A 26,696-nucleotide genomic window follows, 5' to 3' on the forward strand; every position below is an offset into this window, starting at 1 on the left:
ATAGGGCCCTCTATGCTTTTCCCGTTTGAACAGATCAGTTACACAGCAATGGAAGGAAGGCTGTAGTTGTTTTAGTCCCAATTTCAAACAAACATTTTCAAACTGCAAAACCTCAAAAATTCATCAAACTGCCTCAATTTTAATTTTTAAATGTACTAGATACCAAGTTAGTGGTGTCTGTTCAATGGCCTGGTAAATGACCACATCTCAAGAGTTCCCTCATTTACCCCTGTGCCAAAGGCTAAAGTCAGATAGGTTTGCACATATCAAGACAAGAAACATCTGGAGAAGAAATTAACAATGTAAGTGAGAAATTACACTGAATGATATCCATGGGGTTGTGGGTTAGGAATGAAGGACCAGGGTCAGAGCTGGCACACCCTACATAGTGCAGCCTGGAGGACAGAACCTGTGATGCTTTCCCGTGAAAATGCAGCTAGAGAGCACTCACAAAGCCAAACAGCTGCTCAAAAACCAGGTACCGAATCATGCATTGTTAGTCACATACCTGCTTAAGAAAGAAGCTCCCTACTTGTTAATCAACACAGATCTAATGATCATCTCCTAAACGCTGGAGTCTTCAGTTCAAGACTTTATGCTGTAATAATGTTTAAAAAATCCCACAGGAAAGCAATGACAAACATTCCAATTTATAGCCTTCCTATTAAGGCTTTAACTCAAATAAATTAAGAATTATAAGGCTGTGACTGCCCTTATTTTGGGTGATACATTATCATTTTGAGGCACGTGACTCAAGTGCTCATTTTCATGTAAATACTTTTCTGATAACAGGAGTCATATAAAGTAGCATATAAAGAGAATCAGCCACAAATAATGCAGAAAAAAACATTCTGCTCTTTTGTTTTCATATATTTTTTGGCTGGACTAAAATTTTTCAGCTCGTACTAATGTAGCTGTACTGGCTACCAAAAAACAAGCCTGGGATAATGACTTTTGAATCAATAGCAAAGGAGAATATTAGAACAAGAAAATTAGGAGCTGAAATGCCAGTTCTCACCATGGAAAGCACCAATTCAGTTCTGAGTGGTCTGTCAATGGATTCACCTTTTCGGTTTTCTTCTGTGGAGTAGCAACTCAGTCCTCAGTGTCTGGGAGCTGAAAATGCAGTTTGGAAAATGAAGCAATATAATTTCCATGCACCTGTTTACCAAATTAAAAAATACTTTAAAAATATATGTTTTCAACATAAAGAAAATTAATTATTTAATAATTTAGGAGGGTGATGAATCGCTTCTGAACTACAACAGAAAAGTGTCACAGTCTTTTTTTCAAATTCTACAGAATGGTTGTCATGATTATATGTGGAAACAAATGTTTGTATTGATTGCACAGTTACTTTTGCTGAAGTTCTTGGTTAATACATTATAGAAACAAGTCAGCATGCACACACAAAAGATGAAAATTCACCTACAGTATTTCAGTGTCATCATATGGCTTCTTTTCATTCATCAGTTTTTACTGCAACATGAGAGATGCATTTTCATATGGATTGGTCAGTCTGAAATGCATTAAAAACAAAGAATTGAGGATTATACCTTGTTACATACACAGCATAGCTTAATGAAAGGTACAATTTATTAGCTAAATAAGATGTTAAAATCAGAAGTTATGCTTTTTCAGCTCCATTTGTCTTCAACTGGAAATTCCCATTTCAAACAAGATAGAATTCAGATCTTCAGGCTCAGCTTTGCTTTTTATGTGGCTTATCCATGTTTCTTATTTTGAGTTACACTGAAATTAGAGCACAACTCCCATCTACACAGAGTATACTGGGTACACAGCAAAAACGGGGAGCGACCTCCCCACTAACCAAACCTGGAAAGCTGTTCTGGGCTGCAGGGACACCCAACACCCCCTCAGATTTAATTTTTCATGAGAGAGGTGGTGAAATGCAGGAATAGGTTGCCCAGAGGTGGTGGTGCCCCATCATTGGAAACATTCAGTCAGACTGGACGTCTGGATCTGAGCAACCAGATCTAGTGGAAGATGTTCATGCTCATTTCAGGGGTGTTGGGTGTAGGCGAGACTGGGGGTAGCACGGTCGGGACGGATGGAGACGAGAGATCTCTGAAGCCAAGTCGTGGAACTTGCGGTTTATTGCAAAGGGCGTGGGTACAGGGCCCTGCTGGGAGCTGCCAGCTGCAGCTCGGAGCAAGTCCGAGAGAAGAGAAAGGATGAGAGGGTAATAACGTAAAAAGGCAAGAGCTAAGAGCATAGAAAAGTAAGAGCGCAAGAGTAAAAGCAAGAGAACAAGAGCAAAAGCAAGAGCATAAGAGCGCGAAGTTCCCGTTACAATATATCATCTTCTGTGTTGAATATTCTGATTCTCACTAACCAATCTAGTACAGCATACAAATCCTATAGCATTTACATACAGCCTATAAGAATCACTACATTACCATATTGTGCTACATTTTAAACCCTAAAAACTACTCTTCGGACCCTTTCTGCCAAGCTGGCAGGGTCTGCTCTGACCCTTGGACCTACCTGCTTGCAGAGGGCATTGTTTCATCAAAAGGGGATTACCTTCAGCCGGCCACACCATTGTTTTCCTGTTGTTCAGTAATTAAGGGATGTCAAAGCTTGCTTTCATTTCAATCTCGCTTATAGTTTCTATATTCTCAAAATCTTTTGCAAGGCAATCATATTTGTAAGGCTTTCCTCTTTCATCTTCCCCAGCAGTTGGGACTCTGACCTTTAAGGGTCCCTTCCAACCCTGCCATTCTGTGACATGTGATGGTACCATTCCACAGCCTTGCAGCTGGCACAGGTTGCAGCAGTACCCTTCTGCCAGGAGAGGATAAGGAGAGGCAGCTGGTGACGGGTTCCTGCTGAGGACAGGACAGTTGCTCACAGCTGCTCCTTTGCCAGCAGCCCCTGGGTCCAGCTCTGCCTGTGCTGGGGCTATTGCACAGGCCAGAGGGGGTGGAGCACAGTGACATTGGGCAAAGCTGAGGGCACGGCAGGATCATCCACAGCCCTCTTTCTCTATAGCAACCCCCTGTGCTGTCACAGATCACAGAAACACAGAAGCACAGAATTGCTGAGATTAGAAAGGACCTCTGGAGATCATCTAACCAACACCTGTCAAGGCAGGGTAACCTGGAGCAGGTTACACAGGAAAGCATCCAGGTGGCTTTTGAATTTCTCCAGGGGCAGGCTCCACAACCTCCCTGGGCAGCCAGTTCCAGTGCTCTGCCACTCTCAATGTGAAGCAGTTTTTCCTCATGTTGATGTGGAAATTTTTGAGTTTTGGTGTATGGCAATTGCTCCTTGTCCTGTTGCTGGGCACCACTGAAAAGAACCTGGCACCACTCTCTTGACATTTGTCTTTGAGATATTTATATGCTTTGATGAGACTCCCTCTCAGTCTTCTTCTGAACAGGCCAAGCTCCCGCAGTCTCTCCTCATAAGAGAGACGCTCCAGATCCCTCATCATCTTTGTTGTGTCCCTTGGACTCTCTCCAGTAGTTTTTCTTGCACTGATGAGCCCAGAATGGACTCAGCACTCCAGATGCAGCCTCACCAGGGCCGAATACAGAGGTAAGACCACCTGCTGGCCACACGCTTCCCGATGCACCCCAGGATAACACTGACCGTCCTGACCGCAAGGACACTCTACCGACTCCTGATCAACTCTCACCCACCAAGGCTCCCACGCCCCCCGGAGCCGCCCGGCCGCGGTAGCGGCGGTGGCGGAGCGGCCGCAAGGGGCGGGTCGCAGCGGCAGGAGAGGCGCCGCCTCCCCGCCCGCCCGGCACTGCGGGCCCGAGTGCGAGGAGGAGCAGCGGCGGCGCGGTGCTCCTGGCGGGCGGGCGGAGGTGAGCGACGCCGGGGCTGGGCCGGGCCCCATCCCTGCCGGGCCCTTCTCGGCGCAGCGGCCGCCCGCGGGGCTCTCCTTGCTGTCCATCGCGGCGGCTGCCCCGGTCTCCGGGCGGGCTCTGACGGTGCCGGCGCCTCACGGAGCGGTGCGGCCCGGCCTCGGGCAGCCGCGGGGGCGCCCCGGTACCTGGCGGGGCCGGCGAGCCCCCGCCCCGCGGCGGGCGGGCCGGGCAGCGCTGCCCCGGCTGTGCCCGGCGGGCGGTGGGGCCGCCGCTCCTGTCACGGGCGGTGTTGTCGTTGCAGCTGGAGATGCCGGCCCGGACCGGGGCCCCGCCGAGCTGCTCCGGGCTGGATCTCCGCACCGCGCTGCCGCCCGCCAGCCCGCCCAGGGGGCACCGGCCCGCGCCCGGCCTCCCGTCAGCCCGCGCCCCGTAAGTGCCCGCCCGAGCGGGGGGTCACACGTACAGTGGCCCGGCTTGCGTTGGTTCGGTTTTCTCCTCCCGTAGTTACTTCTCCAGAAGCAGTTTTTCACGTGTGTCACCATCTGGCTGACATAGCTGTGTTAGCTGATTTAAGAGCATGTGTCAAATCTTTGTCACTTTTATTATTTTTTATAACTCTGAAATGAGTTCGTTCGTAAAAGAAGGTTGGTTTTGTTGAAATCTCTTCCTGAACAACCCACCTCAGCTGCTTCTTATCATCTGCTTCCCATTTTTTTTCCAATTGATTGCACAATAACTTGATGGAAAATCTGTCCAGGGGCTGAAGTTAGGCTAACAAGTCTTTGTTTTCCTTAGTCGTCCTCCCTTAAGCAATATGTTCTAGTCTCCCTGTCTTGTCGTCTCTTTAGTTCTGAAGATATCACTTTGGTCAGCATTTTAAGCATCAAGGGCCGATTTCATAATTGTCTGCTGATTTGAAAATCTTTATCTTATGTTTAACTTTATCCTTTACTCTTAACTTACCTTTTCCACTTTGACCTCATCATCTGTCTCCCTGTAGAAGGAATTTCTTTTAATATCTATTCACAATTAACTTTTCTGCTGAAGGCTGAAATATAGAACATGTTTAACATAGTTTGAGTTATAACTTGTTCCTTTTCCTCTGAAGTTGTAAACCTTGCCTTCTGTCTTTTGTCTTTTTATTGTATTTATGGAACTTTTACTTGTTGCCATTTATCTTCTTTGCTAGTTAGAAGCTCACTTCTGTACCATCCGTGTTCTGATTTTATCCCTACATGATGGCACTGTTCCTTTCTCTTTTTATAGTGCTCCTTAGCCATGCACACAACATTTTATTTTTTTAATCTTGTGTGATTTTTCAGGTCAGGAAAGCTCTCCTGTTGCAGTTATACACTCTTGCTTCTGAATTGCAGTTGTACATTTAATATAGTGCCTTTCAGTATCTGCTAGCACCCTGCTCTTGTACATCTCTTAGATTATTTGTCTAAAAGTCATGTCAGCCTGTTCCCTGAGGGTTTTTTACGAAGTCTGTTAGTTTGATTCTGTTACTCACACTGTATTTTCCTTAGAACAGGCAGTGAGAAACTTTGGCCAGCAGGCCAAATTGAGCTTACCAGAGCAATTCACCACGTCCAAGTCCTGTGTGCCCACTCTCCCCAGGATCCTTTGGACTAAAACTGAAAGTAGGCTGCAGCATGGTTAAGTGATACTGGTAGCCCATTTCCTTATAGTGGTTCCCTTTCAATCTCAGAGTTTTGCAGCACATTCTGGTTACATGGTAAGAACTGAAATGTAATCACTGCTGTAGTCACATAGTTAAAGCATACATATCCAGTTACATCTCTTATCTCATTAGATAATCTCATGTTCCTGGGTGCAAACCCATCCTGATACAGGAAATACTGGTAGTTTGGTCATGTGTTAAATATGTTTCAGGTCACATGGTAAGGAAAAAGTCAATGGTTTTTTGAGTGAATGCATAAAAATCTTGGTGTTCTGCCTCTGCTAGAAGAATTCATTGTTAGAATCTTTTCTTTGAATCCTAACTTTGTAGTCACTTTCACATACTGCTTTCTGTCTTTAACTTCTGAGTCCAGTTTTGGTGAGTTTGTACCTTCTAGTCAAAGCTGAAATAAAAAGTGCACATTCTTCTAGTAGCTTCCTCTAATTTCTGAAACACAAAGCTGCTTTTAATTGTGTGAGGTTGTTCACCACACATGCTGTATTACTAGCCAATGGCTGTTTAATATGATGATTAATTACCATCATATCAGCTCTTGGCTGGTAGTTCAGGAAAAGGTTCTGTGTGGCCTGTTATTGATTGCTCCCAAGACAGCAACCTTGTGGTTTCTTTTTGCTCCTTCTTAGACTGCCTCTCCTCATTGCTTCCTTAATTTTCAGACTTTATTCCTGTCCTACAATTATATTGGCTTTGCCTGTCAGGACTTTGGTAGCAGGATGGGGAGGAGTGCTGTAGGGGTGGTTTCTCTGAGAAGCTGCAGGAATCCTACCCTGTGTCTAATGGGGCCAGTGTCAGCTGGGTCTGCGATGGACCGTGGCTCACCAGGGCCCAGCCCATCAGCAATGGCTGTTACCTCTCAGGTAACCTAAGTAAGAAGGGGGAAAAAAGTAATTGCAGCTGCAGAACAGAGGATGAGAACATGTGAGAGAAACAACTTAATGTAAACACCAGGGCCAGTAAAGAAGAAGGAGGTGCCCTAAGCACTGGATTAGATGTTCCCCTGCAGCTTGTGGTGCAGGCCATGGTGAGGCAGCCATCCCTCTGCAGCCCATGAGGTTCATGGTAGAGCAGAGATCCACCTGTAGTCCATGGAGGAGCCCCACACCAGTGTAGGTGGATGCCTGAGAGGAGGCTGTGACCCCTGAGAAGGGATGGAGCAGGCTCCTGGCATGGACCTGTGGAGAGAGGAGCCCACACTGGAACAGGTTTCCTGGTAGGGCTTGTGACCCCATGGGGACCCACGCTGCAGCAGCCTGTTCCCAAAGGGATTGCACTCTGTGGAAGGGACCCTCATTGGAGGAGTTTGTGAACTGTAGCCTGTGGGAAGGACTCACACTGGAGAAGTGTGTAGAGGATTCCACTATGGGAGGAGCCTCATGCTGGTGCAGAAGAAGGACTTCTCTCCCTGAGGAGAGCAGCAGCAGAAACAGCGTGTGATGGACTGACCGTAACATTGATTCCCTGTCTCTCTGTGCTGCAGAGGGAGAGGAGGCAGAGAACTGGGAATAAAGTTAAGCCCAGGAAGAAGCTTACTAGGGTGAGGGGAAGGTGTTTCTTTAGGATTTGTTTTACTTCTCATTATCCTGCTCTTATTTTGATTGGTAATAAAGTCAGTTATAGAGTCTGGTTTTCATCTGGTGGTAATTGGTGAGTGATCTCTCCCTGTCCTTATCTCAACTCATGAGCCTTTTGTGATAATTTCTCTCCTCAGCCCAGCTGAGTAGAGGAGTGATAGAGCAGCACCTTTTTGGACACCTGGCCTCCAGCCAGGGTCAACCCCCACCAGCAATGCAGAACCACCTAGGTTGTAACTGTGGTTTCGTGTGCAGACTTCCCTCCTGAGCATTGTTTTGTTGGTTTTTAATGTCTTTCTTAGAGCTTTAATGCAGTTCTGTGACCAAGGATATAGCAGTATTTGTTTTATTTTCCTGTGAGCCTTAGCTTCTGTTCTTTTTCAAAACATCCCTTACTACACTGAATTTGAGTCCTAAAATTACCTTCCCTTTTATTGTTGGGTGAAATTGGTCTCTTCCTCTTATTAGCTGCCTATGGAAGGCTGTCTCATGTGCTTGTCTCCAGGATTTATTTTACTTGCCTGGATAGAAAATTGTGTTAAGCATATTTGTGACTCATGGCCTTGAATCCTTTACCCTTGTATCCACAGTTAATCCTTATACATCCATGGCCAGACCAAGCAGTCTGACCTAGAAATGTCATTAGTGATCTCACAACTAGGTCTTGATAAATTTCTTTCTTGTTTCTGCCATTGGATCCACATGGGCATCCCATTTTCCAGGCTGACAGGTGAGTGTGTCGGATGGATGTTTGTCATGGTGTCATGACATTTGCATCTTTGAGACTTTTGCATCTCCTCCTTCATGGCCAGGAGAGGATATGGCAATAATAACCTGCATAAACTTTTAATGGAATTCAGGTTCCATGTTCTCACTGATCTCATGCTGATCACAGGCCAGTGCTCTCTACATTCTACTATTTTCCAATTTTCTTTATATGTTTCTACTCACTATTCTATTTACCATTACTTGCAGGAGTACAAAGGTTGTATTGTGGGCCAGTATTCCAGGGCAGTGGAAGATAAGAAATAGGAGATGAAAAAACTGATGTTCACTTAAGTAATGATTATTGAAGTGCTGAAGTACTTCATGTTGCTTGTTTCTCCTTCTATTGGTGACATATTGCAAGACAAAATTGATTAGCACATACTTGATTAAGGAAAAATATAATATGACACTTAGAACCAAAGATTTTGCTTCCAGAGGTGTTAATGGATTTTGAGGTCTCATAAAATTGTATGATGCTGATTCTTCCTTCTTTTGTTTTTTCTTTTCTTCTTTTTTCTTTTTTTCCCCTACAGAAGCCATTGTAAGTTTGGTGTCTTGGAAGTATGGAATCAATCTCTATGATGGGAAGTCCCAAGAACCTCAATGAAACTTTTCTACCAAATGCTGCCAATGGCATCAAGGATGCCAGTAAGGTCACGATAGGCATCATTGGAAGTGGAGACTTTGCTAAGTCATTGACAATCAGACTTATCAGATGTGGGTACCACGTGGTCGTAGGGAGCAGAAACCCTAAACACGCTGCTGACTTCTTTCCCCATGTGGTTGATGTCACTCACCATGAAGATGCAGTAGCTAAAACAAACATAATTTTTGTAGCCATACACAGAGAACATTACACCTCTTTGTGGGATCTCAAACATTTGCTTGCTGGTAAAATTCTGATTGATGTCAGCAATAATACAAGAGTAGACCAATATCCAGACTCCAATGCAGAGTATTTGGCATCACTTTTTCCTGATTCCCTAATTGTCAAAGGATTCAATGTCATTTCAGCGTGGTCACTACAGTTAGGACCAAAAGATGCCAGCAGACAGGTAAATGTTTTTATTTGTATTAATTTCACTTGTTTGTAACATGAAAATGACAGGAACTGAATGTAACAGCCGGAACTCATGAGATTTACATTCCCTGAGTTAACATGCCTGAAATGTTGAACCTTTAGCTTATGTTTTAGTAGCCAATAAAACCCTCAGAGTTTAGTTCATCCCACTGTAAGACAAATAAAGTAAGCAGTCCGGTTTTTTCCCTCTGTTGACTGTTTGTCTTTAAAGACTGCAGAGGAAATGTGAATACTAGCTTAGAATAAACACCTGACCTTTTGGTGACTACAGACAGAGAAGAGTTGAGTCTTAATGTTTTCCATAGGAAATATGTTCATGTGTTTCCTTATGCTTTATACAAGGGTAGAGACAGTCTTTTCCAGTGCATTTTAGTGTCAGCATTGGGGTGAACTATTGAAAGAGATGCACAGAAATCTCGGGTCCCAATTCCAGAGGTCGAGAATCAGCTGTTCTAAAAGTGCTTGCATTCAATGAAGCAGCAAAGTGATTGAAAGAAATTATCTAGCTTTTAGAGTGCCCCAAAATCATAAATATGGGAACAGTAGGAGGTACATATGTTTCTAAGTGATTATTCATTTGATCCAGGGCTGCTTGGGAACATCATGTTCAAAGTCCTTCCCAGTATGTTCTGAAATCCATCTTGCTATAGAAAATGCACCTTTATGTTTTTCATGTTTTGCTGAAGTGATGGAAAGTATTTAAGCCTGGGCAAGCATACAGTCCTTCACAGCTTTATGAAATCTGAGAAATACATAAGAAATTACTGATGTAACATGACTGCTGGAGACTAAATTCAGTTTTCTGGCACTTCAGGTTGATTTAAATGGAATGCAATTGATATGGAATTAGCATAATCTAAAAAATAACTTCACCATACTTCTTTTATCCCCTTTCAGAATAGCACAATACTAATTCACTTCAGTCAAAACTGATCACATTTGCTTCAATGCAGATGGTCAGCAAATAGTGTTGTGCAAACTATAGCCCATTGTAAATTTTAATGGAACCTTGAAGTACTTTGTAGCAGTACACTTCTTTCACTGAGTAACAAACTGGCCTTTAGAATAAGTTCTTATTTGGCTGCTAGTTTTTGTCTTTTCTGTTAAATACTCAAATCTGAAATCTGTGGAAATCTGGGTTGTGAAATAAGGCTAAAATTGTTATCCACTGAGAGATTACACAGTTTGCTGCTTCTCAGTCTGTGGATGCTAAAGTTGTTTAAGGGTTATTGTTCAAGATTCCTGTATTTTTGAGAGATTTTGGATTTTCTTAAATGCTTTTAGCTGTAGCTTCAAGTTAGTTCAGTCCTGTAGACATTTCAGTCTGACAGGTTTCAGTGTACAGATTACCAAGACATTCCCCATTATTAAATCCAAGAAGAAGCCAATTTTTTTTGATTACTCTGTTGCTAAATTGATGTACATGTTTGCACTTTGGCTAGATTTTTATGTGATTTTATTGTCATGTTGACAATATAAGCTGGGATAGTGTGCAGTTTTAGCAGTCGTGTTGTAGTTTTGATTTTGAAGCCCTTAAGGTTTTTGGTGGATTTTGCTGGTTTTTGTTTACCTTTGAGTCTTTTTCTCTGACTGCAGACAATCCCTTTGACTCTCCCAACAGGTCTATATATGCAGTAACAATGTTCAGGCCCGCCATCAAGTTATTGAGCTTGCCCGTCAGCTCAGTTTCATTCCTATTGATTTGGGGGCGTTGTCATCTTCAAGGGAGATTGAAAACCTGCCTCTGCGACTGTTCACCCTGTGGAAGGGGCCTGTACTCATTGCCATTAGCCTGGCAACATTTTTCTTCATCTATTCCTTTGTCAGAGATGTCATCCATCCGTACATGAGAAATCAGCAGAGTGACTTTTACAAGATTCCCATTGAGATTGTGAACAAGACCCTGCCAATTGTTGCTATCACTTTGCTCTCTCTAGTATATTTATCAGGACTCATTGCAGCTGCTTATCAGCTTTACTATGGCACTAAGTACCGGCGCTTTCCTCCTTGGCTGGACAACTGGCTCCAGTGTCGAAAGCAGCTTGGACTGCTCAGCTTTTTCTTTGCATCAGTGCACGTGGTGTACAGCCTCTGCTTGCCTATGAGGAGATCAGAGCGGTACTTATTCCTCAACATGGCATATCAACAGGTAAGACAGTCTTTAGATCAGTTAGACAAAAATGCCTTGGCTGGGTGCATATGGCTCCTGAATACAATAATTGGGTTTTTCTTAATCTGTTCTACTGCTTTTGGCACAAAAGTTATGGGTTATCTTATGCATAGGTGGTGCCAGATAAAGAAAATAAAAGCAGTATCTGTGCATTTTGCTCACGTTGTGGGTCAATCTGCAGTCAAGTTTGCGTGGTAGGTGGAATCAAGGACATGTCCCACTGAAATTCCTGATAGCAATATACACAAGAAGAATGTAGGCTAGACAGGATAAAAAACAAAAGCAGGAAGATTCTGAGGTATGTTCCTTTCTATGTATACTTAACATATGAGGGAAGTATGTATATCATAAATGTATTTACTAATATGAAAAGTATAAGGGCAGATACTGTAATCATGCTTACAGATACTTCTGTGTTCCAGAAAGGAAAAAAAGAAGATGCTGATATTTTGTAATATTTTGGACCAATGCTAAAAATACTTTATTATTTTAAAACTCTGTGGACATCATCTATTGCAGACAATAGGAATTGACTCATAGTTTCCAGGAACAATTGGTCTTGCATAACCCTGAAATGTTCTCTGACAAATCTGTCATCCTCTAGAAGAGGGTCTGATGCTGCTCTCTGTCAGTGAGACAGCTTATTGTAACCTTTAAAGGGGCAGAAAAGCAGCAGTGCCCAAAAAACAGCATTGCCATTCACCACATAAAATCTGTATGAAAGAGAGAAGTGATAGAACAGAAAGGAAAACCAAACAAGGAAATAAAATCAAATGTAACAAATTAACAGGGAGTATCACAAACTCTAAAAGAGCTAGCATCAATAACTGAACTTAGGGGAAGGGCAAAACTGTAATAGGCAGCAAGAAAACGTAATTCACACTTAAAATTAGTAATACTAAAGGATTCACTGGTATTTCTACTAAGAAATTATCTTAGTTTTAATGATACTGTAAAACTTTCACTTGCTAATATTTCTGGTGCACCTTTTTCAAGACATATCATATTGCAATAGCTAACCTGGAAGTGGAGTAAAAAAATTAATATCTAAGTTTCCTAGTTGTTAACGTCCTGAATTGTTCCTTTTTTCTGGTAAAACCCTCCAGCAAGAACCATCTAGTGAAAGAGAGAAGCAAGCCTGGACTCAGAATAGAAAAGCTGAAGGAAATTATGCTAAGCTATTTCTAAATGTAATTAAAAAATCTAAACTCTAATTTCTAAACTAAAAAGAAATTGCAGGTTTATCCAACTTATGTTACAGACTTTAAGGTTGCAGAGTCTGAAGAACACAGCTCCTGTTCTACAGTGTATAAGAATGTGCAGAATTACCTGATTTTATAACAGTATTGTTGTAAATGGTATATAATGTTACATTTTCTTTTAGCATCGCATCTAAAATTCCATGTTTAACATATTTTTAATCTAGCAAAAGCCAATACCAGCAGTAAGGAAATAGTTGTTTTTCTCCAAGGCATGAGGAAACCTCTGAAATATTTGACCGGATTTTATAGTTGTCCTGTGACTGTGAACTTTAAGTTAGCAAAATAGCTTCTGTTGGTATTTTTAATATTCTTTAGAATAAAGTTCATCCTTTTTGCTCTTTCATCAGGTTCATGCGAATATTGAAAATTCTTGGAATGAGGAAGAAGTGTGGCGAATTGAAATGTATATCTCCTTTGGAATAATGAGTCTTGGATTGCTTTCTTTGCTGGCAGTAACTTCCATCCCTTCAGTAAATAGTGCCTTAAACTGGAGGGAGTTCAGTTTTATTCAGGTGTGTTACATTTTAATGAGGGGGTTTTAGTGTTAACAAGAATTCCTTGATCACAGTCATGATCAAGATCATAAACAAAAGCTTACTGCAATATGACCAGAGCCTTTTTCCCTCTGTCTCTGGTAATTCAACAAAAACAACAATTACTGAGCAAATATGTTACCATGAAGGCACATTAAGCATTTCATGAATGTAGAACAGGACTTTTTATTTTACACTTCTTGATCTGAAGTAACTAACATAGCTAGGACCAAATGTTCACTAATCTATTGGTTTTCTGTTCTTAGAACTTCTTGCTAAATTTAAATTAGATAAATTTGGACAAACCTGCTAAATGCAGTGATACTGATGAGATACTTGTATAGGTAAATGCACACAGCTATTAAAGTTGAAGACTTAATTTGCCCTGCAAGATTTTTATTGCACAGCCCTCTAACAGCCATGGTGCTATTGATTAAGTTTTACTGCTCATCCACTGTGGGACTTGACACAGCTCTCAACTGCATTTATTCCCATTAGCTGAAAATACCCCCTAGTAAAATACTGAGCTTTGCTTATTAAAACCAGAGGCACACCATCTGCTGCCTTCCTTCCTCAGGTAAATACCTAGAACATGCAAATCTAACCAGTATAAAATACTGAGAAACATGGGCTTTAATGAACAGCTCAATGCTTGCTCTGACATGTCAGTGCCAATAGTTCTAGGCAGCAGTCAGGTATAAGAAATTTTATTAGGATTCAGTCGGGTGAAAATTCCTAAGTGTGCCCAGTTTTTGGGTTTGTTATGTTTTGTTTTCTGACTTTGGCTTTAGAACTGTAGTCTTAGCTCAGTCATTTCCTATTAACATTTTTTTCAGCTTAGCCTACTATATTGCCTAATTCTGAGTCCTGTTTCACTTCAGAATGTGGGCACTGACTTTAAAGTTCAGGGCTTGGGTTGTGCTTCATAATTTACAGACATTTTAAAAAGAGTGGTGGGGAACACTTCAAAGGCTGCAGTTGTTTGACGTCTGTCTGTGATGTCTTTTCCTTCTGATTTCTGTTACTGGAAAACTGCAGGTAGACCTACAAAAAGTTTGCTGAAAAGTTTTTCAAAGTGGAGTTACCCTAATAGAACTGTTTATTCACAGTCATGGCTTTGAGCCTTCAGAGAGACTAAATACTCAAGTGTATTGTTACAATATCTCTGCCATCTGGTGATCTCTGTGTGGGGACAATAATACTGCTGCTGGGTGATACAAAACATTAGTGCAAAAAGGAAAATATGTATTCACTTGTGAGTGACATGATGCCTTTATCCAGTAATAACTTCCAGCCACAAAACCAGCATTTTTGTCTTATTTTTCCTTACTCAAATTTCAAAATTTCAGGCTTGTGTGATTGAGTCAAAACCCACACAATAATCACTATGATGTATCTACAACTGCATATTTACTGTATTTATTTCCACTGTAAATTAAGTCAAAATAGTTCCAAATCTAAATAATTATGAACTTTAATGACCCTCAGTATTTTGAGGAACTTGCTTGGGAATAAGTTGTTTGCTCAGGATGTATGTTACAGTTCATACTGTGTTATGGGCAGAACATAATTGGAGCTGGTAATGAACTATGCTCATTTGCAATTCTTAATCAAAAAAGTAATGAACTACTAAAAATTTCCTTAACGTTAATGAGTATTTACTTTTTCATTAATTCTCAGGATGTAAGTTATTCTCCATTTAGTTACTTGTCAAAAAAAATCTTATTGTTTTCTTCAATCAGAAAACAGACTTTCAGTGAATGCTTACTAGAGTAAAAGGAATCTGTATTTTTGTATGTGTTTCACTCTCCCCAGTATGCAAGGAGAACAGATAAAACATTATAATACTTACTCTTACTTTTATGTTTTTCTTCTTTGAAGTTCAGTTCAGTGAAGGAAAATTAAACTTAAATTTCTCAATCTTTTCTATGTCGGGGGATGAATAGCAGAACTACTAACCTATCATTCCATTGCTGCTTTTCAGTTGGGAAAAGAAGTATGTCTCTAGCTTTAGTCCTGAATCTCAGATGATTTTCCACAATAGCTGCTGGACTTGTTTCACATCTGACAGATGAAGAATCAGTTGGTCAGCACGCTCAGAGAGTGTCCCAGCTCAGCACTTCCACTGAGAACAACACATTCTTGCTTGCTCATCTTAGTAAATACAGTTTCATCAAAATAAGGGTGTGGCCTCTTCTAAATAGTTTTACCACAAGAACATAGTCTTGAATCCTGCTAGGAAAATCTGAGTTTATTAAAATGTACAGTATAGACTAGCCTTGTTCCAGTAGAACAAGCCCTAAGCAGCATCTCCCTAACCTACAGCAGTTCACACAGTCTTCAAACACAGTCTTCCTAATACTCTAAAGAAACACCACTTGTCAACAGTTTTGCACAGAAGTAATTGCTGTCTTTGATATCCCAAATTCTTTTGGAGATGCCTCCATCTTACCTAGCCTGGTTTCAAACACAGGTGTCAGCAACTCCAAAAATTCCAGCCTGCTTCATCAAGGGAAAAGGACTTTGAGAGGACAGGTAGTGCAGGCTTCACTCATAGTATGCATATGAACAAAGTGAGATATGAGAAGGTTTAATAGTGCAAAAGGAAGTTACTGTGTCAGTCCTAGAAGGAGCTAAGAAACCAGCAGAAAAGAGGAATTGCTACAGTAGAGTTGACCACTGTATAAAACAAAGGTCTGATTACTTCATCATGATTTGGAGAGAAACACTCATAACATCTAGATAGAGGAACCAGTGAAGGAACAGTATTTCTTCTTGCTGCTTTCAGAAGTCCTTTGCTCTTAAAGGAATTATCATCTGGAGCCTGGTAATGGTAATTAAGGGCCCAGTTGAAGAATGTAGCTGACATTAGTAGCTGACAGAAGCTATAGCAATGTCTTTGTTAGTTTTTAAGATGTGTGGTTGAAATTGTGCAGTACACACTAGCACATGCTCTACTAACACTTCAGAGAAGCATATGGCAATTCTTCACAGGGCAAGGAAAAAAAAGAACATAATAAAAGTGCATCATATGTTTTTCTTGTCCTTTTGTTGTTAGTTTAAAATATACTGGATGTATTTCCTAGTTTCCATTTTGACCATTAGATAGACATATATAGATGTCTCAAAACTATAGCTTGTAAGTGGAACTAAAATAAGCACTAAAATAAAATAATTGGAAATGAATGTATATATTTCCCTTCTGTTTCTTTTTTCAAGAATTGTTGCATTTCTCATCAGTAATCCTGATGAAGAAATGAGGGATATGATTCACTCGTGCCCTTCTCCCTGCTGCCAGTAATATAACAATGAAGTCAGGACAGTCGTGCCAACAAAAATCTGCAACTACCTATAAAAACATCAGGTTTGATTGTATAGTTTGCTGTCCAAATTTCTCACCAGAAGTTCCGTTCAGATACCACATACGCTATTTTCATATCAAGTGTTTGTCTATTTTTTTTTTTTCTACAATTTTTGTTTTTTTAAGAAAAAGTATGCAGCATATCTAAAGATTAACAAGATGGCCCTGAAACCATTGGCAAAAAAGCTACATAAATATCAGGAAGTCAAAAAACAGGGTAGCAAAAGCAAGAAATTAACAGAAATATTTTCCTTTTATACCATTATACCTGTGAATCCTTGCAAATAGTATTAGCTCAGACATTTTTCTTGCTTTAGAAGCTGCTCAGTCTTGAAGTAGAAGGAACTGATTCTTTCACTACCTATTATAGACTCTTAGGCTGCATTTTTCTTTGCTTGTCTGTTTGCTAGAATTAGACCATACCTTGGTAGCCAGTTACCTTTCTTAATGCTTGTTCTCTGTTTCAATGATTTTCTACAAATGTTTCCCAGCCAAGTTAGTCATTACATCAGTTTTGGCCAGAAAGAGTTTTTCTTCATTTGATCATCACCAGAAGTCAAAGCACAATAGTCCTCTTTTATCATGGTTTGGGAAAGTTAAGTTGATGAGTAGTCAAATCTACGAAGCATTACAGCTGCAGGGTCCTCAAAAAGGTGGATTCACAGAATTGCTGAGTGAACCCTGTTATCACCACATTCCTTGCCAAGCTCTAGATTTATGTGCTGAGAGGTCCTTCCTCTGCAGGCTGCTGTGGGAACCCTCTCTTGACCTTTTACCCAGCACTGTCGGTTTATGGTAGGCAGCAGCACCGCTTTGTGCTATTATGGCCAAGCCCTGCAGTTCAGATATTCCCATTAACCAGTCAGCAACAACTGAAGGAGAAGGTATGGGATGGTTTATGCTAACATCAGACAAGTGGATGTAGGCCTTTGTGAGGCAGAAGTAAGCTGTGGATCTCAAAGTGATAAAAATATGCAAGTTTAGACCCAAATCTCTTCCAATAGAATTGTATTGTTCCATAATAAGGAATCTTGGAAGTGATCTATCCTCATAATTAAGAAATAGGAAACTTAATTTCCAATCACAATGGATGTTGTTCTAGTAACTACTCTGGAATTGTTTCTTATTGGCATACCTATCCTGAAGTTGGCTTCCATTACTTAGAATTTGGGCAGACATCATTTCAGCTTTGACTAAGGCCTGTAGATGTTAGCAGAGGTACTCTGTAAATCAGTGCTCAGTTCAGTCAGTAAATTTCATAATGCTAACTTAAAACTATATATTGCTAACTTAATGCAGTGAGTAGGTAAGAGATTTTAACTTGATGTCTAATAGAAATGTTAAAATAATCCAAATAATGTATTAGAGCTGTCAGGTGAAGGACCAAGTGCTATTAAATTTTTTTTTCTCCTGTTTTCTCTTTCTTCACAGTCTACACTTGGATACATTGCTCTGCTTATAAGTACTTTCCATGTACTGATTTATGGATGGAAGAGAGCTTTTGAAGAAGAGTATTACAGATTTTATACACCACCAAATTTTGTTCTTGCCCTTGTTCTGCCTTCCATTGTAATTGTAGGTAAGATCATCTTACTTTTGCCATGTGTAAGTAGGAAACTGAGGAGAATTCGAAGAGGATGGGAGAAAAGCCATGTTATAGAAGAAGTAAGTGGGTCTGTTCCACATCTCTCCCCAGAAAGGATTACTGTAATGTGATTATATTTGTTAACACCGTTGTACATGTTTGGGCTTTGATTTTTAATTTTTTTTTGTCTATGTCAAATAAACTTGCATTTTTAGGAGTTTAGTTAAGTAGGAGTCTTTGTAAAGTCTCTTGCTTGACATATATACAAGCTCTTAACCAAACTATGAGAAGTTTATAACTAGAAGACAACTATTTCTGTTAACTACAAAAATATTTTTCTTTTGAATTACAGAAGGCAGATGATTATGAAATAAATAAAAAAAAAATTTTCCTTTGAACAGTTATATCACAATAGTATTATATTAGAAACGGGCTTTACAGATATTTTTTTGACTTAGAGCATATGTGTCAGAGTGCTGTTTATTATATGACATTTTCTAGGCAGTGTTTCTTCTATTAAAACCACATTTCTGGGTTAATGAGTTCAAAATGTAAATTATTTAAGAAATAACTAGAATTTGAAACAAATTAATTTGTAATGCTCACAGAATCACAGAATGGTTTGACTTGGAAGGGACCTTAAAGATCAGTAAGTTCCAAAGCCCCTGTCATGGGCCTTGACAACTTTAACTAGACCAAGTTACTCAAAGCCCCATCCACCCTAGCCTTGAACACTTCCAGGGATGGGGCATAAACAACTTCTCTGGACAACCTGTGCTAGTGCCTCACCACCCTCACAGTAAAGAATTTCCTCCAAAAATCTAAATCTAAACCCAATCTAAATTGACTCTCATTTAGTTTATAACTATTCCCCCTTGCCCTGTCACTACATGCCATTGCCCTCTCCTGCAGGCTCCCTTCAGGAACTGGAAAGCTGCAATTAGGTCACCCCTAAGCCATCCCTTCCAGGCTGCACAAACCCAATTCTCTCCACCTTTCCTCCCAGGAGAGGCTCCCCAGCCCTCTGACATCTCAGTGGCCCTGCTCTGGACTCCAACAGCTCCATGTCCTTCCAGTGCTGGGACCCCAGAGCTGGGTGCCGTGTTCCAGGTGGGGTCTCTCTCACCAGAGCAGAGCAGAGGGACAAAACCTCCCTGCCCTGCTGCCCACGCTGCTCTTGGTGCAGCCCAGGACACGTCTGGCTCTCTGGGCTGTGAGTGCACATGGCTGGGTCATGTCCAGCCTCTCACCCAGCAGCACCCCCAGGTCCTTCTGGGCAGGGCTGCTCTCAATCCCTTCATCCCCAGCCTGTGTGGATACTGGGGGTTACCCCAGCCCAGGTGCAGCACCTTGCACTTGGTCAAGTGTATTGCACATGTACAGTATATTTATTTGTGTGTGGTTTTACACCATTACATGATTGGAATATGCAAACTCGGTCTCAATTATGGTGTGACTGTACATCTTGTAAGCAAAGGGTATTGTACTGAACTGTCTTTTTTTTTTTTTTCAAAGTATTAAGTAGGATTTTAGATCTTTGACATCTCTTTATTTCCATACATCATATAATGAAGATTCAAAACAGTGCTATACATTTATAGAAAGATACATGTGTAAACTAGTTTTTGATTTTTTAATGACTTTGAAATATGTGGAGATATTTTAAAACAAAAAGAAAAGCTGAGAATTCAGCAACAATAAAAATCCATTTTCACTGTGAAACTTCCAATATATTGGAAGCATCACAATGATCATGTTCTGTATGTGTCTACACTGGAGTTTCAGTTATTATATATGAATTTCCCAGAATGTGTCTTAAATTCTTAGTATCTTTTTGTGCAAATCCAATCCTCTATTTTTATATAAAGGTCTAACTTTTACAAATGTCTCTGGGATATGCCTGAAGTTTTGAGAAACCAAATTATTATTACTATACTTAAAAATCTCTAAACCTTGACATTCGCATTTGCTGTCAGATTCTAAATAATGTTCACAATTACTTATTACTACTGCTGTGTCAGTAGTAATTACTCTTCTCTAACAAAACAACCAAACTCAACTCATACCTTCAGGCTGCTACTGCTTAATTAGCAGAACTTCTATTTCAGTGAATCAGATTGTGTATTTGATTCTATTTTTCTTGTATTAAATTATATTTTTTCTTATCTATATTTGCACTGTTTAAAATCTCTGATTTTCTTAGCTGAACCTTCTCTTATTATTTATTGCTTTGAAAGAATTTGGCCTATCATGTATCAGAAATATATAGAATTAAGCTTGAATTTATCCTTAAACATCACTGGTCCTGTAAATCTCATTATCTCTGCTTGTAATGAAATTAACAGCTTCACAGAAAAAGAAGATTCTAGAATCAAACTCTGCCCCCAGTTATGCCAACCTAAGCCTAGAATTCAAAGAATTCATGTTAGTTGTTCTTTAATTAATTTAAAATTCAAAATATCTACAACTATTTTATTTTTATTCTAGTATCCAATTTCCCCAAACTTATACATCAAGCCTGTGTATATTCTGGGTTTGTTGCAAAATGAGAAACAGTTGAACTTCCTTTCATTTTAAGCATGTTCAAATGTAGAGATGAAAAATAAAATACTTGCATGATGTTTTTGCAGAATTAAAGTATTTTTATATGTCTTTAGACATGTTTTGTATTGAATGAGAGACCAGTGGATTCTTGAAAATGGAGGTTTGTGAATACATTTTTTGAAAAAAACTACTGTTACATGGGTCAACAGAGATTTGATACTTTATTTTAGTTCACAAATTTTCAATTTCAAGTAGTTGGAAAGCTCAGATTTATCCTCCTTTTTAAGCCTTATTGAGGAGTCAATTGGAAGGAACATAATTAATTTTATTTCATAATTAATTTTATTTTTGGAAAAATAAATTCTAATAACAGCAATAATTGGTCAGGCTAAGTTTTTTGAGTCTTGTCTCCAGTAGCTGACAAGTGGCAGATGCTTCTAAAAAGAAAGCAAGTGTCCAGTGATTTTTTTTCCTAACACAACTTCTCAGCCTCTTGGAAATCAATAATTTTGGATTTATTCGAGACAGGTGCTGCCTCTGGATTACTGTATTTAATAGCTACATTCTCCAAAAATGTATCAAACATTCTAAGAATTTGAAACCCTCCTATTTTTTAACAGAAAAAAAGGTTCAGTAAATATATCCAATAAACTAAAAAATGTTTGCATTCTTTCTTTTTTCCAAAACCAAATAAGTTTGTTTCAGGGTATTTATTTGATTGTTCCTCCTCCAATATGCAGCTATTTCAGAGATTGCTGGTGATATACAAGTACAATACTTTTTTTATCCAACATTCTAGACATTAACTGAAAACCCTGTTGCTGCTGGAGACAGACAGGAGCTTAAACTATTACAAATGATGTTTTCACATAAAAATGAAGAACAAGTAACAATTATGACTTCTAACCTAACTTTGTCTGTAATGGCATTCCAAAAGGTGTACATTTCTTAAAAGGCTTGCAGAATTGAATGTCCTGGACTGTTTCCTATTTCACTATTGCAGAGTGAAACCCCAGTCCTGCACATGAAACCTAATTAAAATCACTAGAATGGGGTGGTATAACTGAGAGTAGAATTTCATACCTCTGAACAGATTTAGGCAGAAAGTATTACCATTGACAATCTGACTACATTTGAAAATTAAATACGCTGCTAATATTTTATGGTAATTTTACATTTCTGTGGAATATGTAGTTAACATTCCTGTTCCCTACAATTATTTAATTATTTTGATGCAATAGTGATAATGTTGCAGAACTATGATATTGTACTAACTGAGAAATACTGTCAAAGTCCATAGATACTGTACTGTAATGAATCCACTGACAGTATATGCAGAAATGTATTGGCCCTCTTTCCTATGCAAAAAGTTACTTCATCATTAAATTTCTTCAACACTGACTATACTGCAAAATTTTAACCTGCCAAAGATGTCTGGAGAGAGTAATGATGAGTCATTCCTATTTTCAAATTGTGTGTAGAAAATTAAAAATGTGTTTTAACTTTATATGTTACTTGAAAGGTTGAAATATTAAAGTATTAATAAATAGACAGTATTTTTAGATCAACTATGTGTAGATATTTTGTGAAATATTTGTGCTACAAAAGTGACATATGATTTCCTGTTAGGCCCTGTATTTACCTCTAACTGGAAGAGCATGTTGACTTGTTATTTAATATTTTGTAGTGTTCTTTAAGGACCAATTCATTCTAACAAAACACTGTTAAGCCTGAAGGTAAACAATGCTCATACATTTAGCAAACTTTATATCCAGCATATGTTTTGTCCCACAAGGGATCTTTATTCATGTGACCAAACACATAAACTCAGCATAGGCTTCTCATTGGAAAAATACCTGAGGCTAATTGTTTCATTTAGATTGCCTAAATGTAAACAACTAAATTCATGTAGACATCTTAGTTACTTAGGAGAATAAATACATATTTTGGGGAATAGTCTACTATAAAATTATTTTTGTGTAGCCTTATATAAATTGCTTAACTGCCTAATGAAAATAAGTAATTAAATAAGCCTAATTTCTCTTAATTATTGTACAGTGTAAAAAATAGAGCTTAATATGTGATACAGAATTGTACACGTATTATAAAATGGAGACTTCTATGTATTTATCAACAGGTTATTTGTTTTCCATGGATATTAAGGTGTTCTTTCTTGACATTGTCTAAAACAGAGTTCTGTCATAGGTTCCATGTGTCTTTAATTTTAACTTAAAATTCTATTAACTGTTGCAACTATGTACAAGTTAATTAAGTGCAGATGTCCTTGAATTATTTAGAGTTTTTGAGTTATTCAGAGATTAATTATTTTGTAATTGTTTTGCAAGTTTTTAGCTTGTGGTAATGGTTACTGTGAATTTTTGCCACATTTAATTTTTTGTTCCAACATTGTAAATTTTATGATGTGCCAAGAATATTTTTATTTGGCATTAATTGCCTATAAAATAGTGTGTCTCTATGTTTGTGTCTCTATGGTATTAGCTACCCAACTGCCATTAAAGGAAATAGTTAATTAATATAAGGCAATGAGTTCCCCAGTGGTAATAAATTTCACAGGTGTAAATACAGTTAGGAAACAGCTTTCCTCTGAAAGTTAGATATATCAGGTGTATAAAAATTAGATTGAATTTTTCAGTGTAATATTTTCACATATGCAGTGGTAATGAATGCATATGCATAGTTCCTTGCAGACAGTGCATCTCCTAATACACAAGGTTTTGGTTTCTTGGCTGTTCATCCTGTAGTATTTTCTGTCAATATAATGAATAATGTTGCAGTACTGATATTGTATCACCATATGATACTGCTTGAATTAATTAGATTACAGCCTTTAAAATAAGTGACACATTTAACTGTCTTGAACAGTGATCTCTGTCATTATATATTGTTTCTCACGCCTTGTTGGCAGTGTCTTACAGTAAGAATAATATGTCTCCCATGTGTAATATTCTCTTTGTAGTTGTGTTTGTCAGACTGTTTGTGCTATCTCTCTGAACAGGGCTATTATAAATTATTAGTAATGCTCTTATCTATTTTTCCACAGACTGTGTTTTACACAAAAATCAATAAAAAATCAATGTAAGGTATTTTGCTTTTTCTTCTGTGCTTATGCAGAATAAAATTTAGCTTGTGTTTCTTTCTAATATATGGGTGCTCTGATCAACATTTTCTCTGAGATAAAATTTGCATGTGAGTTCATAAAAATATTCTAAAGGACAGTTTATTTCTATTTCAATGTCTGGATTACAGCTTTTTCACACAGACACACTGGATAGCTATATCCCTTATCCTACTCTAAGATATTCTCCATGCTTTCAGATACAGTACTATCAGCATATATTCAGTCCACTTTTCATTCACCAAACAGTTTGGCCATGATGAGATTGCTAGGCACTAGTATGTTTGCCAAGTGTCCTGTTGTGTGTATGAAACAGAATTAGTCTTCAAATGAAACAAACAGGTGAAGCACTTTGCGGTCCTTCTTTTGGAAATACATAACTTTTTTTCTAAGAGGCTTATGCCAGCACAAGAGGAAAACAATACATGAGAGGTATAATGCTGCTTAACTGTCCATCAGCAGCATAAACTGTTCTGAGTTCAGAGAAGTAAAGATGGATGAGTCAGTGGATCTAGCAGCATTTCTGTTGCTTTCACATTAGGTTACATAGCCTTCCCAGACTCCAAATGGAATATAGGTGTTTTTAAAATTCAGAACATTTAATATTGGTTTGTGCCATGCCTAACCTAACGGTAACATTTTGGACCTTAAAGTCTTTTTTTTCTTGGCTTCTATTTTTTTAATCTCTCCATTTCTCTATATCTCAGTGCTTGTTCTACTGAATGTTGATATTATGCTAGCAGCTGGGGCCCCAGACTTATACCCTTCTCCAGGCTTACTTTGTACTGTACAAGAGTATAAGTTCTGTGTCCTGTGATTTACTGTGTTTCCTTACAGTCATAAAGATCAGTGTGAAAGTTCCCCTCAATTCCATACCACTCCATGACCTCTGCACTGTATTTTGATAGTACAGGCAGGTAAATCCAGATGTTGAAAGCTCTGTTGATTTGATAGGTTTAAGGTTGAGTCTACTGCCAGCCACTTCAAAGGTTTTTTCCTTTTATTCTGTGACTATCAAACATAGAAGGTCTGTCAGGACAGACAAAAAAAAAAAAAAAAAACAAACAAAAACAAAAAGGAGAATGAAAAGGAAGTCAAGGAGTCAACAGACTTAGAAAGAATCTTAGAAAGACTGATGTCTGTACTTTAAAGACCTCAGTGTCATATTTGATAAAGAGGGCAGGTGGCTTTGGACAGAATTTACATGTTGAATATAGCCAAGAAAAGGACATCACTTGACTAGGAGCTGAAGACCCCCATTGCATTGCAGCACATGAAAAGTATATACTGAATAATAGTCCCTTAAAAGCTTGAAACTTATTTTGTAAAATAACGAATACTGAGTGCTAGAGGAAATACTTCACTCAGCCAAGTCAACAGGAGATTAATGGCAGACCTGGATATGTAACCTTGATCCTCTAACACACAGCCGTGTCCTACACACAGAGTGCTATGGTTTTATGAAATTTAAGTTTTACCTCAAGAACAGAGTTTGCTGAAGTGTGTCTTCACACCAAAATAGTTTGTCCTCAGTCAAAACAGAAATCCTCTTTACATCAAGTCTATGTTTTTTACATATTTCTTAGCATTTGTAAGACTTAAAATTCAATACTCTCATAAGTAAGGCCTTGGTGTCTTGAATATTTTCATCACCAATGGAAGAGGTAGATGTGATAAAAATACAATATAAGCCTATTTGGGGTTTATTAACTTTTGAGTAAATATTATCACAGTTGATTGCATGATTTTGAGGATGGGCATTTGCCATTTGCCAAGGGCAGTAGAATCCCTGTAGGCAAACTTGCATAATGTAGCCTTCATCCTAAATTTTAAAAGCTTAATTTTGATGAAGGTACACAGTGATCAAATGGAGCTTAGCAATATGATCTTTGGAACAGTGAGCCAACAAGTGCCATGTGACTTAAGCTTATAATTTACAGACTAAGTTGCCCAATTTAGGTATATTCTCTATACATTTGTCATTCAAAACATGGAGCAACCAAACTTGAAATCGCTTAGGCTACAATAGAAATAAGTGTAAGCAGGTTTTTTAATATAAGCTTTAAAACTTTGAATACATACAACTTCAGTTCCTATCTATCTGGCCACCAAGAGAAGAAAAATATATATATATAATACAGCTTTTTCAGCTAAATGCCTGGAGACATATAAGCATTGTCAGCACTTTTAATCTCATGTGCTTAATAGAAAATCTTGTTCCATCCAGTATAAGCCCTAATAAAAACCAGAATGTTCATAGAAACAAATATTTAAGTAGAAGACGGAAGTGCCAGTAAAGTGGTTATAGTAATGGAGAGATGTGTGCACGTGGACGGATGAAGAGTGTCAAACACCAGCTCCTAGGATGGCAACTGCACTGTCACATCATGTGAGGGCACTTCATAAACAGGTCCTGCCTTTGTATGACCTGTGTTCTATGATCACAGCTCAGCATGTCATGGATGTCAAAGGGGCCATTGCATTTTCTAAATTCAGAGTCCTATACTATGCTAGGGTATAATTTTGCCATCATTTTGGAGTTGCATACAGGATGAATTTTTACTAAATGCAGAGTGTGCATGGGTATTTTTGTGTATACACAAATACACAATAGTGTGTATTTTCCCTTTGATGGGAAGAGAACTCTATAGCATATGTGAGTACTAAATGTGAGATGTACCTTATTTTTGCAGAAGGCAAGTATGAAATGGGAGGGGTGTAGCATGCAAGCTGGGAAAAATGAAAGTAAGGACTGTGTGGGTTATAGTTGGAGCCATAAAGTTGTCTTTCTTTATTGTTACCAATCACTTCTTTTCATATAAAAGCTAGCTGTTTAAATCCCCAGATATGTTAGTATTTAATAAATTTATTCACATATTCAAATATTTGTTTGGAATCACTGTAGTTAATTATTTGTCAATGACAACTGAGGCTGGCACTCAAAGACTTGGGATATGTACATATCCAACGTGACATATGTGCAACTTGCCCAAAGTGTGGCCAGATCCCAGGAATGGCAGCTAAAGTGAGCAGTCCAGTACAGTACCTGTGAGCACAGCGAGCGCTGTGTTGTCCTTGAATCTCAGCTGTCCACTAAACCTCAAACAGCTGCTCACTGTTTGCTAGTAGAAGATA

General features: G+C 38.9%; 1 protein-coding gene across 1 annotated transcript; it reads left to right on the plus strand.

Moving 5' to 3' along the window:
• The first annotated feature begins 4,129 nt into the window (after positions 1-4,129).
• STEAP2 (STEAP2 metalloreductase) lies at positions 4,130-23,529 on the plus strand. Its single transcript, XM_059842815.1, has 5 exons — positions 4,130-4,274; positions 8,423-8,944; positions 10,592-11,119; positions 12,750-12,914; positions 17,728-23,529. The coding sequence occupies exons 2-5, from the start codon at positions 8,453-8,455 to the stop codon at positions 18,010-18,012; spliced, it is 1,470 nt and encodes a 489-aa protein (XP_059698798.1). The 5' UTR covers positions 4,130-4,274; positions 8,423-8,452; the 3' UTR covers positions 18,013-23,529.
• The last annotated feature ends 3,167 nt before the right edge of the window (positions 23,530-26,696 follow it).

The sequence above is a fragment of the Haemorhous mexicanus genome, chromosome 1 (genome assembly GCF_027477595.1).
Source record: "Haemorhous mexicanus isolate bHaeMex1 chromosome 1, bHaeMex1.pri, whole genome shotgun sequence".
Lineage (NCBI taxonomy): Eukaryota > Metazoa > Chordata > Aves > Passeriformes > Fringillidae > Haemorhous > Haemorhous mexicanus.

Bases quoted from the DNA above. Each gene is read 5' to 3' on its own strand.
- STEAP2 (XM_059842815.1), top strand. From the start codon at position 8,453: ATGGAATCAATCTCTATGATGGGAAGTCCCAAGAACCTCAATGAAACT. The intron at 8,945-10,591 runs GTAAATGTTTTT...CTCTCCCAACAG, and splicing joins CAAAAGATGCCAGCAGACAG to GTCTATATATGCAGTAACAA. The intron at 11,120-12,749 runs GTAAGACAGTCT...CTCTTTCATCAG, and splicing joins TCAACATGGCATATCAACAG to GTTCATGCGAATATTGAAAA.